Below are 14501 nucleotides of genomic sequence, written 5' to 3'. Positions count from 1 at the left end.
CCCAGGACTCTGGGATCATGACCTGAGTGGAAGGCAGACGCTTAATGACTGAGCCACCCAGGCGCCCCTCTCTGCTATGTTTCATAGCACTTTCTATAAATATCTTTTACCTCTTAGCATGTTATAATTTTTATTATTTATTTTATTATAATACAATCAAACATCAAGAATCATTAAAGAAGAATGCTTTTTAAAAATGAGGAAAATGTAAAGAAATACACAGCTAGAGACAATTCATTTTATGTCACTAATCCATTACTGTTAACAGTAACTGAATAACCTCAATAATCATGAAGGAAAAACTCACCATAGAGTTAGAGCTTTCAATAAACTCTGCATAACTTATGAAACTTGAGTCCATTTGATGTTATAAGCCTCCATTTTGCTTTACCTAGATTCAGTAGTTTCTTTCTGTCACTGCCATTATTTGTCTTTTTACCTGGCATAACAGATAGTGATAATTACATTGGCATTTGCTTTGGCCTCCAAAATAGGGAGTTAAGAGATTATCACATTGTAGTGCAATTATTTGCTTGAATGTTTCTATTCAAACTAGATTGGGAACTCTGAAAACAAGGTCAGGGTTCTTATTTATGTTCATATCTCTTAGTTCCCAATATTTTAGTAAGCTTAATTAAGTTACAGTTGAATGAATGCTCACTTGTTCACGAAATAAATAACAGATATCAATGCCAGCTCTTTAACCAAAGGAAATGGAAATGCAAGATGGTGATAGGAATAAAATATGAAATAAAAATTATCATGACTTAATATAAGTGTTTGTAGGCCTCTATCACAGGTCTCTAAAAGTGTAGATCTGATGTTTGGGTTAGCAGATAACTGATAGGCAAAGTGAAAACAGAGTTCTTTCAACAAGGAGTTAGGGCACTAAATTAAGAAGTTAGGTGAAAGTTCAAGTTTTTGATAAATACTTGCTGAGAGCCCATTATGTGTAAGACGTAGTACTCACTCCTAAATTAAAGCAATGAAAAAGATATATGTGGTTCCCAACCTCATGGATGGAGGTTATCATCTAATAAATATTAAAAAGCAGAGAAGGTTTCAGATTTAAGACAATAAACAGACTATACACGTATGTTTGGGTCTTTTTGTTTCTAAGACTCTTTGGTAATAGCAATATAAAACACAGAAAGGAATAGCAAAATAGTTCAATAAGTTTTTGCAGGACAGAAAACAGAAGTGAGCGCTGTACTGCCTTTTGGGACACCTTCCTTCAGGGATTTCAGGAAGGTACAGCAGATGAAGGGAAGTAAGAATGGGCCTGAAAACAGGGATTAATTAAAGGTCTGTAACCAGATCAACTATGGTAGTTGGGCATCCCAGCCCCAATTGCAGAACGTTAGGAAGATTAGTATTTACCTTAGGACTAAAACCTCAGGACTTTTCTCTAAATAAATTAGCATGGGATATTAACATATTAACACTTCAGAGTAAAGCACTTATTCTTTTGTATGTGTGTTTGTTAAAAGCAAATAACATGAAATCTACCCTCAGCAAATTAAGTGTATAGTACAGTGTTGCTAACTGTATGCATATTGTTGTCAGCAGATCTCTAGAACTTTTTAACCTTGGATGACTCAAACTCTGTACCACTGAATAGCAGTTCCTCATTTCTCCCTCCTCACAGCCCCTAGTAACCACCATTCTACTTTCTTTGATAAGTGTGACTTTATTAGATTGCTCATACAAGTAGAATCATATAGTGTTTGGCCTATTTCACTTAGCAGAAGTCCTCACAGTTCATCCGTATGTTGTAGTATAGAATTTTCTTCTTTTTTTAAGGTTAAAGATATTCTATTATATAACTCATTTTCTTTACCTTTTCATCTACTGATGACATCTAGGTTGTTTCCACCACTTGGCCATTGTGAATAATGTGGGAATGAACATGAAAGTGCAGATAGGTCTTCAGGGTCCTATTTTCAGTTCTTCTAGATAAGTGCCCAGAAGTGTAATTGCTGGATCATATCATAGCTCTATTTTTAATTTTTTGAGGAACCTCCATACTGTTTTCCATAGTGGCAACACCATTTTACATTGCCACCAACAGTGTACGTGGGTTCCAGTTTCTCCACAAGTGCTGACCCTGTACATAATGCTATATGAAGTAAGAGATATGTGAGACATGGACCTTGCCTTCAAGAAGTTTCTTTTTCTTCTTCTTCAGATTCTCTTCCTTTCCATCTTCATTTGACTAACTCTTTTTTACAGTTTCAACTCAAATGCTATATTGTCCACAAAGCCTTTCCTGAGTTCACAGACTAGGTTTACCCTCGTAAGATAACATAGCACTCTATCCTCTGTCATGCTCAGCACAGATGTAATTTACAGAATTAGATGAGGGCAGGGTAAGTGGTCTTTTTTGTTTTCCTTGGTTTGATCTACTTAGCTTAGAACAATGCATGGCACAGAGTAACTGTACAATAAATACTTAAAATTTTTGTATGAAATGTGTCATACATTTTTGAAGATCATATAACATATTATTTTATTAAATAATAAAATGAGTACCCAAATACTCAACCCTTCATTTAAGAAATAGAACATTACTAGTACCATAAAAGACTCCTGTATACCCCTCCTAATTTTTGTGTTAATCATTCTTTTGCTTTCTGAATAGTTTTATCACCTGTGAATGTTACCCAAGTATATACCTGGTTTAGTCTGGAAAAACTGAGTAGTAAGTACAAACCCAGTGTATAAAAAAGGTGCAGTATCACTACTGTTAAAAGAAGACTCCCAGAAGAAAAGCTAAGTAGAGTCTTTGGGTTATAGTATGTTTCTGTATAGATAAAGTTTTAAGACTTCCCTTTGGGGAAGTTAGTGGGCAAGGTCAGGAGTGAATTGTGTGAAATTTAGAGCTCACCACATTCAGGACTTCTGGTAAGGTTATAATGTGATGAAGTATTAGATATCTAACACATGGAATAGGCTGATTTACATCTAAACAACATTAAACTTTTCCTCCTTCAACTCTCAGGAGTAGGTCAAAGCAGAAAACTGTGCAGTAAAAAGACTGCTCTCTCATGATCTAGTCAATAGGAAAGAAACTTCATCAGTTCACCCTTGACAAATCAAGCAGTGAAACGAGTCTGGCCAAGTGTTTATTCTTTTTTTTTTTTTTTTTTTTAAAGATTTTATTTATTTATTTGACAGAGAGAGACACAGCAAGAGAGGGAGCACAAGCAGGGGGAGTGGGAGAGGGAGAAGGAGGCTTTCCGCAGAGCAGGGAGCCCGATGCAGGGCTCGATGCCAGGACCCTGGGATCATGACCTGAGCTGAAGGCAGATGCTTAACGACTGAGCCACCCAGGCGCCCCAACCAAGTGTTTATTCTTAGGATAAAATGGTACCATGGCAGTAAGGATCTTTCAGATGACAGACCTCAACATACCTATTTGTTGAGACTCACAATCCAGTATTTATTAGTCATGTTCTATAAGGCAGGAGATTCTTTGGAATCTTCCTTCACCATCTTCGTAGGGATTCCCTTTGCCTCTCTTCCACACAGTATATCTATTTACTAACACCTGTTTTTCTTTCTTGGTTTATTCTCATTTTGGTGGAGCCTATTTCAATATCTTGTTGAGAAAAGTGGCATAGGAACTTTTTGAAACCTTCCATGTCTAAAAATGTCTTTATTCTCCTCTTGTTTGAAAGTTTAGCTAAGTATAGAATTCTAGGTTGGAACTTGCTTTTCTTCAGAATTCTGAAAATATTGTTCCATTGTCTTTTGGTTTGTAGCATTACTGTTGAGAATTCCAAAGCCATTCTGATTGTTCACTCTCTATATGACCCTTTTCCCCTTTTAGGAATCTTGTAGAATCTTCTCTTTGTTTCTAGTGTTCTGATGGCACATAATGATGTACCTTGGGTCTCTGAGTACTCACTGGGCCCTTATAATCTGGAAACATGTTCTTCAGTTCTGGGAAATTTTCTTATTTTGTTAATAATTTTCACCTATCTATTTTCTCTGTTCTTTCTTTCTGGAACTTCCGTCATTCAAATAGTGGATCATCATCACTGGTTCTCTTAATTTTTAGTTGTGTTTTTTTTTCTCTCATTTTTTTGCATTTTTTCTGTCTTCTGTACTTTCTATTGTACTTATTTCTCCTACTTTAATCCCTTTATGAGCTTTTTGCTTTTGTTGTTTCTCCTTTTTTTACCTTTCCCTCTGTCTTCCTCCTCTCTTTCCTCCTTGTTTTCCTCCTTACCTTTGATCCCTTCTCCTTTTCTCTTAAAATCCAAATGCTCTTGTTTTCTGAGTGTTCCTCTATCATAGCAACATTTTCTTGTTTCATGAAATGCAATATGTTTTCTCTAAGAATGGTATTGATAGGCTTTTAAGGTTTTTTTTTTTTTCTTTTTTGTTTTGGTCTCTAACTTGCATGGTAGAAGCTTTCTTCTGGTGTCTGATAGTCCTCAGTTGTATATACATGACTGAAAGGAAAGTTAATTGGAAGTTCTGAGAGCATACCTGGGACTTGTCACTTTGATCTTTGCATAGGGTGATGCTGGTGAGCCGTTTGCTAAGGAATCTTTGAAGTCAGTTGTCTTTAGATCTTATCTATTATAATAGATCCATATAATATCTATTATAGATGTATTGGGTTGGTCAGATTCCATGTGTCAAGAAATGTGAAGAATCTGAGATTTTATTCTATATATTGTTGAAAATAATTCTTCATGGTTTCTCAACGTTTCTGTATATCTTGTGAGCAGAGACACTGAAGGACTTCTGTTCCAAACTAACTTTTTAAGGATGTTTGTATAAGTGAGGAGCTTTGGAAGATATAGATAGTTTGTCTGTCTGGAGCAAAAGCTAGATTTGTTTACTATACAGTATAATAAAGATAATGTCTGTCTCTAGTTCAAAGATTAGACAGGTTTTCTTATAGCCCCTTATAAAAGATTAAGGTTTCCTAAGCTTAGAGTTTCCTCTATTGTGACCTAAAACACACTGTATGCATAGCATCCACTAGGGCTTGCCTGTGTGTCACCCCCAGGGAACTTGGGGGAATAAGGACAAGGGGAACTGCTGTGATCATGCAGCTCATGCTGCTTGCTGTGCTATAAGTAACAAACCCCTTTGTCTCTGACCTAGAAGTCTCCTGTCTTCCAGCACCCATGAAATTGTGGCCGGCTAGCTTGTTAGCTTGCAAGTAGGATAAAATCTTAGATTCCTTACACTTCTTGAACTGCCAGAGAAGATGTTTTCTATTTCCTTCCTGGAGAGTAAGAATCTAACTGCCAGCCTCTGGAAACCCAGTAGAGGAGGAGTTCTGTGTATCTCTGCATTCAGTAGTCTGTATGCCTGTGTTCATATACTCTACTCAGTTTTGTCACATGACTTCAAGTTCAGAGGGCCTTTGTTTTATCTTCTCCATGGAATAAACCTTTAGGCTTCTATGAAGGTGAACAAGGGACAGCAACCTAGTGGCATATAGTAGAGGAGAGGACATATGAATCTCTTGTGTTCTTTGCTGATACGTCACCTTTTCAATTAAGCATTGCCTGACTTTTCTTTTTAAAACTGCTACCTTTCTTACCGTCTTTTCTCTTTACTTTGTAGAACTTATTACCTTGAAACATAGTGTATCATTTACTTATTATTTTTATTCTTTATCCCCCCTCCTATTAGGGTGTAAACTCCATTAGGTCAGAGATTTTTATTTCTTTATTTTGCTGTATGTCCCAATACCCAGAAGATGACTGTTATGGCACATACTAGGTATTCAGTCAACAAATATTTATGGATATTGTTGATTGGATGAGTAAATGAATGAGTAGGAGGAACTTGCGTATCTTTTGCCCATTGCTCCTGATTTGAGAATAAAATTAAAGAGTCATTGGCTCATCTTTTTAAAAGCTTTAAGTATTGATATTAATTGAGGATATAGGTAATTTTCACAGAAGGTTAATTATTGTCATTCCAAAGCAATTTAGAATAATGTATCTTGTACACAGTTTCTTATTCCTGTGTTAGAATCCCTTTTAGGGCATTTCTAATGGCAGTGTTTGCTTTTTCTGTTGGAACATTTCTAGCCTTCTCACTCAGTAAATATTGGATATAGCTTATTGGTAGAGGCAATGAAGTTGACTAAAAAATTATTAAAAAGGGATAGGCCATGAAATAGGAGCCAAAACAGTGCAATGTCCAGGTAGCCAAAATAAAGAAGTGTTTCAAGAGTGAGAATATGTGTAACTATTTCTGATGCTGATTATAAGTCAGGTAAGATGAGGTCTGAGAATTGACTGTTGTATTTAGCAAAGCAGAAGACATTAGTGGTCTTACTAAGAGCAGTTACATGTGCCAAAACCTATTTAACGTGTGAATTAATTATTGTTGTGTAAGAATTTACCCCCAAACTTGATTTAAAACAAACATTATGTCATAGTTTCTTTGGGTCTGGAATCTAGAAGTTGTTTAGCTGCTTGCCTCTGGCTCAGGGTCTCTCAAGAAGTCTGTTACTTCTGCTGTAGTCACACAAATCAGCCCTGGGACTTTGTTGGAGGAATTGTACAAGGATGTGATACCAGGAGGTGAGACTCGCTGGGAGCCATCTTGGAGACTGGCTGTCACAAAAATGGACTAAAGGCAGAATGAGAGGGGATGAATTAGAAACACTGAATACCAAAAAATCTTTTAAGGAGTTTTGACAGAAAAGGGAACAGAGAAATAGGGAATTTGTCCAGGTGTATCTGTAGGTAGATGTAGTAATGGAGCTTAAAGAACTTCTCTGATTATTTTCTCATGAAATAAGAACCAGGGTTCCCAGTTGAGACTGAAGGATACAAAATAATTTACAAAATAGTCATCTAGGAATGTGGAGAGAAAGTGGATTTGGAAAATATAATATGATTGCTAAGCAGCACTGAGGGTCTACTCGAGATTAGTGATCATGAATTAAAGTATAGATGGTCAGAGGAATTGTGCATTTTTCCCCAGCTACATTCAGCTTGTGGGTACAAGTATGTATGTGGGTACAGGGTAGGAAGTTCGGTTTATAAAAGTTGAGATTTATCTAGCCAGATATGAGAAAGCAAATTGGGATCTATGCAAGGATGAGTGATAATGATGAAGTATAGAATTTAGGATGGGTAAGGAGGAAAGGGATATCTTGAGAGAAAAGTACAGGGATTGCAAAAAAGAGTGTAGGATTCATGGAATCTATTAAATGGGGTCAAAGATTGTTGAACTTGTGGTATTAGAGAGAGTAACCTGGAGAGAGGCTATTGATTGAACTTTGCAGTCAATGGTAATGTAAAAGTCTAGGGAATGACTATAGGAATGAGGAGCTAAGGAGGGCTAGAAGGCAAGAACACTTAAGGAGAGGAGAAAGAGAACCTAGGAGGTGTGATGGCTAGAGTAGTTTTGGAGAAAGTGACCTTGAGTTAGGAAATAAAGCCTTCAAGAAATGAGGGCTTTCAGGGTTTGTAGTGACTGCAGACATGAATGAGACGGTGAATGATACTGTCCAAGAGATTCAAAGCTGGTGGTAGGGTGGTTTTAGAAAGGAGAGACCAAGGGTGTTTAAAAGCATCAGTAAGGAATAAAGGAGCTCCAGGTCCAGTAGTAGTAGGAGTGTAGAAGCCCCCACTTGAGAGGGCTATGCTGGAGCAGCATCCTTAGGAAATCAGTAGCAAAAATTTGTGGTTTTTGAGGCAGCAGATTCTAATTTCACATTACCTGGGTGCTTTAAAAACAATCTACTTTCCGTTGAGGAAAATTTCTTCCCCTTCTCAGCTCTTCTCTGAAATATTATGGAAGTTAAGTTTCTGATCTACTTCAAATTGGTTTTCTTTCTACTTGATTTCCTTTGAGATATTTGAGAACTGTCTCAAACTTAGGAAAAATTGTACGTGTGGTATAAATAACTTTTTTTCCTGAACCATTTAAGAGTAATTTGCCAACATGATGCTCCATCATCCCCATATACTTCAGTATCTATTTCCTCCAAACAATAACATTCTCCTACGTAATCCCAATAAAATCAAGAAATTAATGTTGATACGTTACTACCATCTATCCTCAACCCATTCAAGTTTTGCTGCTTGTCCCAGTAAAGTCATTTATAGAAAAATGATCTAGTTCAAAATCGTGGATGGTCATTAGTTGTTTTGTCTCTTTAGTCTCCTTCATTATGGAACAGTTCCTCAGTCTTTTTTTTACTTCCATGACCCTGAAACTGGTAAAGACTATAATCCTTTTAATTTGTAGAATGTCCTTCAATTTGCATTGCTCTGTGATTTCCTCATGATTAGATTCAGGTTATGCATCTTTGACAAGAGTATCTCCGAAATGATACTATATGTTCTTCTCATTATATCCTAGTAGGTGGTTTGTTTGTCACATTAGTAATGATGTTAACTTGGATCATTTGATGGTCTTCTCAGACTGCTCTGCTGTAAATTTACTCTTTTTCCCTTCAAAGGTGTGTTTTTTCATTCATTCATGTATACATCCATACAGACTTAAGAGTTCCTATGTTATTCAATGGATATCAATCTATTACTATCATAATTTATTTTGATGCTCCGTTCATCCCCAAAATGACCTGGGGTACTCTTCAAGCTAGCTTCCATGTCCTTTTGATGTGTCCCCTCATTCTTTTAGCACTTCTTTACTTTCTGGTATGAAAAGATGATCCAGACTTCTCTTGTCCTATCTGTGCCCCAACTCTAGAGTCAACCATTTCTCCAAAAGCTCTGGTTCCTTTAATGGAAAATAGTATTATGAAACCAATATTTGTGGCTGTGTTGCTCTCAGGCCCTTTGAGTGGACAGAGCTAGTGAGTACATGTATGTACACACACATGTATTTACACATGCATATACAAGTTCACACCTGTCTTTAAATATACTGCGAATACCATGAGTTCACATCAGTATTTCTAATTCCAGTCCAGTACCACAGGATTCATTTTATATTTATATCTACTTTCCATATGTGTCTATCCTTTCTATGAAAGATTTCAGTGAGAAACCTGACTCTCATTATCCTTAATATATTTTCTTATTTGATCGATCTCTCATATATGCCATATCTCTCCCTCTCCCTCAGGATGCTCTCCTGGGCTTTAGCACCTCATGCCAGGTTACTTCTCTGTGTGGATACTCTTCTCAAACCCACTTAAACGTACTAAGTCTTTGTGCCAGGAGTTCCTACTGTAGGGATGTTGGGTGATGTTGGCCTCACTTTACTTTGCCTCCGGGAGAGTGTATCAGGCTGCCACTGCCCACACTCACCCTCACCACCATAATCCTTTTTGGACTCCTGTGCCTTGTCCCTGGCTGCCTCTCTGCAATTTGGGCTCCAGCACTGGCCCCCCCCCACCCCGCAGCCTTAGGTGTTCTCCCATGTGGTCGCCCTTTTCATCTTGCTTGGGCTCCCAATACCTTACCCTAAGTCACCCCTCCACCAGGATTGCCCTCTTCATCCTACACAGGCTCTGACATAAGGCAGCTACTCCATATGGACACCTCCTTATTCAATTTAGACTCTGGCATCCCACTCTCTGCTCCGTGCTCTTTAGAGGTGCCCACCTTATTTAAATGTTTAAATTCCACCTTGTTGTAATGACCTGATACCAACAACCTGGACGGAGGTAAACCAATCTTTACAGGTAAAGGGCACAGTCTTCCACAAGACTGAGCTTACTTCAGACATAAGGTCACACTTCAGGGGTCCACAAACTGCCCACATTTCTGATTAGATGGCTACAAATTCAGGGTTCTTATTATTCTTATTACCCTTCAGGTTTGGTAAGTCGCTAGAACAACACACGGAACTCGGGAAAGCACTCTACTTATTATTATGGTTTTATTATAGCAAAGGGATACATAACAGAGCCAGCCAAAAGAAGAGATGCATAGGGCAAGGTCTGGGAGGGTCACAGATTTGTGAAACTTCTGTTGTTCTCTCCCCAAGGAATCAGGATTCATTACCTTCCCAGAAAGTTTGTATGTGGAGTATTGCCAATCAGGGAATCTTACCTGATTGAATCATTACTCAATCTCCAGCTCCCTTTCCTCTTACTGGAGGTTGGGCTCACATCATGTGTCTCAGGCCCCACTTTTCTAGTCACATAGTTGGTCTGGTGTGGCCAGCCCCCATCCTGAGTCATCTCCTTACCATAAACTATCTGAGCCCACCATGAATAAACTCCACTACCATCATGACCATGACCACCCCCGCCCCCCCAGCCTTAGGTGTTCTCCCATGTGGTTTCCTGTCCTAGGAAATTCTAAGGATTTAGAGGCCACTTCCAAGGAATTGGGATAAAAGCCAAACAAATTCTTTATTCCAGGGGATTAGAGGTTACCACTCAGCAACCAGGGCAGTGGCCAATCAAATGCTTTACTGTGCATCTACAGAAAACTAAATTGCTTCCTTCTGGGTATACAGATAAGTTATTCCTCTTAAAATATCTACCTTGAGGGGCGCCTGGGTGGCTCAATTGGTTAAGCATCTGCCTTCAGCTCAGATCATGATCTCAGGCTCCTGGGATTGGTCGGGCTCCCTGCTCAGCGGGGAGTCTGCTTCTCCCTCTGCCCCTCTCCCCGTGCTTGTGCACTCTCTCTCAAATAAATAAATAAAATCTTTTTTAAAAATCTACCTTGAGATTTCCTCATGTACCTTCTCAGATTAAAATAAATTGTACAACAATTTTATAGCGGTTATCATGTACTTAACTCATTTTTTTACATAGAAATCGTTAAGCTTTCAGAAATGTTCTAATACTGTTAAAGAAAATGATAATGGCATTGGGGTAATTAATCAAACTTACAGTATTTTAAAGTATTAATTTACTGGTATTATATTTTTCCTTTTTACCTGTCAGTGACATATCTTATCTGTTTTAGGTATGACTTTAGCCTTTCCAGCTTCAGTTCATGATTCTCTGATTTGCAGTAAAACGTTTCAAATTCTGTATAAAAATGAGGAGGTTGTTTTAAATGATGTCATGATCTTCAAAGTTAAAATGTTGTTGGATGAAAAAAAGGTAAACATTTCTTCATATATATTTAGATAAATATTTTTGTAGAGCCTCAAAGCATATTTCTAACTTTCTGTAAGTATTCAAAAAACCTTATTTTGTAATTTCTCTTCAGATTGAAGAAACCCTTGAAGAAATGAATTTTTTGTTATCCTTGGATCTACACTTCACAGATGGAGATTATTCGTAAGTAGGCTAGTCAAACAGTTAAAAATCTTTAGTTTCTCATAACTGCTATCTATTCCCCAATTTCTTGTTGGAATTTAGCCTCTCCCTTTCTTGTTTATTTGAACTACTTCTGTCTAATTGTGGAGTCTGATGAGAGTAGTTAGGCCTACTCTTTTGTACCCATGTCAATTCCATGAGCCCCAGGTAGCAAATCAGACAAGTTGAAAAAATATGAAACAATTTCCTAGACTCTAGAAACTCCACTATTGATATAATACCACTACGATGAGACATTTAAATATAACTGAACTCTCTTTCACTGTATCACTGACCATCTTTCTTATGGTATGAGTGATGTCATCTTTAGGCAGGACTCTTGATATTTAGAGAGTTTTCAAGACTGATGACCTTTATACTTTGCAGTTGTTTCTAGTTCATTAATTCCTAGAGCCCTTGCGGAAGTTTTAGGACTGGCTACTCTGAACTTGTTCACACATCTGGACGTGCAGTCATATATTTTAGGGACACACTGTGCTTGTGTTCATTTAAAACAAGAATCAGAGATTTATTTAACAATTTTATTTTTGTACTTTTTTTTCTCATTTCAAACGTACTTGTAGAAGTACTTCTTGAAAATTATTTATAAATTTAGATAACACTTGTAGGATAAATAACTAAGCAGTTACCTCTTGAACCGTCTACTTGAGATGTCCTCTTTACCATCAGGGAGGAATAAGAATTTTTTATGTGGTAGCTACTGTTCCTCTATAATACTTGCTTATTACAAAGAATTCCTTAAGGGATTCAATTTCAAACCAAGTCAGAATTTTGTAAATGAAGTAAGCTGAAATGAGTAAGTAGTTTGTTAACTGTAGGTATTTATAATGTATGTATGGGTATACAGATAAGTTATATACACACATGCACAAACACACTTGGAAATCATTCTCATAACATTGTTTTAATTTTTTATGTGTATAAATCTAATAACAGACTAACGATCTGTAATCAAATATCTACCAGTTGCTTGCTTACTTTCGAGCAGCACTTAATAACAAAGTTTTGTACAATGAAAAATAATTTTAACTATCTTTTTGGGATTTATTACTATAGGATTTGATCTATGTTATACTGCAACCTTATAATGAACAGTATTCCCTATGGAATAAAATTTAGTAAAAGGTAGGAGTAATTCCTAAACTATCAAAAGGACTCATTTTATAGGGACATTAGTGGAAAAACAGGCTATGTCATGGATTGGTAGAAAACTAAAGGTAAGATCCGGTTATTTCCTTATTATATTTCACATTTTTGTCTAATGCAAATGTGATGCTTTAAAAATTATTCTCATTTTAAGTTTTAAAAAAGTAATTAAGTAACTAAGTGTTTGATAATTTAAACTACTCTACAAAATTTTAGCCTTTACAAAATATGCCATACGTATATGCAAATGTGTTGCTTTTTCTAGGGCAGATGATCTGAACACCTTGCAACTAATAAGTAGCCGAACATTGAAGCTGCACTTTAGCCTCCATAGAGGCCTTCATCATCATGTTAATGTTATGTTTGATTATTTCCACCTTTCTGTTGTGTCCGTTACAGTCCATGCATCATTGGTTGCACTACACCAGCCACTAATAAGGTAAATTTAACCAATACTCTGGTCCTTATTAATGTATTATCTTTTATTTTATAGTGAAAACATATACTTTGATAAAGGTAATTAAAGTAATAAGGAATTTCTAAATTTATAAATATTAAATAAATGCTTTCATTTTATACTAGAGTAATAACATTGAAGAGCATGGGAACATTAGATTGATAACTCTTTTAATACAGAAATATAAAACAATCTTTGTCAAATAAACTGACCAAGAAAAATATTGCAGTCTGGAAGTAACCATACAGCATTGTTTAGTCTGCATCTGTGTTTTTAAGCAATGCTATATATACTATGTTCATGCTCTGAAAAAGTATATTAGTTTTTTCTGTTTCTTTGTCTCTTGCCTGGATCACCTAATTTTTTCTTAAATCTGTGCTATACAGTAATTCTTGTTTTCTAAGTCATTAATCGATTTTGTGGATCTTTACTAATAAGGTTTTTAAACTATAACATGTACCATTTTATCTTAAAGGTACATAATATTCTAGATTATAATAAATGCATTAAGATAATTATTTTTTCTGCCCACTTCCATAGGGAGATGGATTGTCTTTCATTATGTGAAATGTATTTTCACATTGAAATGTATTTCAAGCTCTTCAGTTTTTTACAATATAATATCATCCTTTTGTGGTATGGGCAGCAGATAGACACTTTTAAAATCAGTAACTTATGAAAAGCCTCCAAATTAATTTGATTTCTGAACTGTACAATTTTTGTCAATTCCAATCCCAACAACTGATACTTGGGGTGATGCTTCAGGGTTATAATGTTAAACTGCTTTATCAGAAAAACTAAGTAGGTAATTCTGTATAATTACCCTCAGAATTTATAGAAGAACAATACAATTTAACATACTGCCCACAAGTAACAGCTTCTTGTGGCATGTATCCTTACATTGTTTTAAAAACTGTGAGAACCTCTTCTATTGTGGTGTTTCATGGTTTGAGAGCACCCGGCCAGGAAGAAGTCTTTCTCATAATGACTTGCTTTGCTTTCCTTATTCTATAGTTAGATCTGTAACTGGTTGTTTTGCTATCTTTGTCTTACCTCGTAAGCTTTTGAGAGCTTATTCTCGGTTGCTGTAACTTTTGTACGGGCAAGTGTTCCTATTATATAATTTTATTATAAACTTCAAAAAAATTTTAGATGTTGATTGAATAAATTAATATGTAATAACATAACTGAATGAAACTTCTTTGATAAAAAAGTGGCTTTTTTGAAATAAAACTTTCAAGTAAGTAGTATACAGTATTACTTTTTTTAAATTACATGTTAGGTTTTAATGCTAGAAGTTTATTGATAAAATGCATTTCTTTAGTTTTCTGAATCTCTTGTAATTTCAGTAAGAATCGTAACTGAACTGTCTGAACCATTCCTTTTTCTTGATAACACTGGCTTAGTTTCTCTTCTGAGAAATGTACAAACAATTCACAGAGGTTGGCTCAGTTATTCATGTTGCTTTCTAAGGCCCCCACTAGAGTTAGTGATATTTACATCACTAATCCTAGTGAGTTAAATGTGTGCTTCCTCTTGCAATGCCCCAGTTTTTGCCACAGACTAGTAGGAGAAAAAGGCAGCTCATCTCCTAGAGACCGTCTACTGGAAGAAGACATTTTTGGCTCAGAATTAGAAGCCAAGAGGATTAAC

General features: G+C 36.3%; 1 protein-coding gene across 3 annotated transcripts in view; it reads left to right on the top strand.

The window, feature by feature from the left end:
- The window catches only part of FAM135A (family with sequence similarity 135 member A), a 129189-nt gene that overhangs the window by 34170 nt on the left and 80518 nt on the right, over positions 1 to 14501 (top strand). For all 3 annotated transcript variants that reach the window (XM_021691884.1, XM_021691881.1, XM_044917251.1), the window contains exons 6-8: positions 10887 to 11026; positions 11136 to 11206; positions 12657 to 12830. In XM_021691884.1, coding sequence (XP_021547559.1) covers positions 10887 to 11026; positions 11136 to 11206; positions 12657 to 12830 — 385 coding nt within the window. The remainder of the gene's footprint in view (positions 1 to 10886; positions 11027 to 11135; positions 11207 to 12656; positions 12831 to 14501) is intronic.

The sequence above is a fragment of the Neomonachus schauinslandi genome, chromosome 8 (genome assembly GCF_002201575.2).
Source record: "Neomonachus schauinslandi chromosome 8, ASM220157v2, whole genome shotgun sequence".
In the NCBI taxonomy this organism is placed as follows: Eukaryota; Metazoa; Chordata; class Mammalia; order Carnivora; family Phocidae; genus Neomonachus; species Neomonachus schauinslandi.
This window is presented reverse-complemented; position numbering and strand designations above follow the sequence as displayed.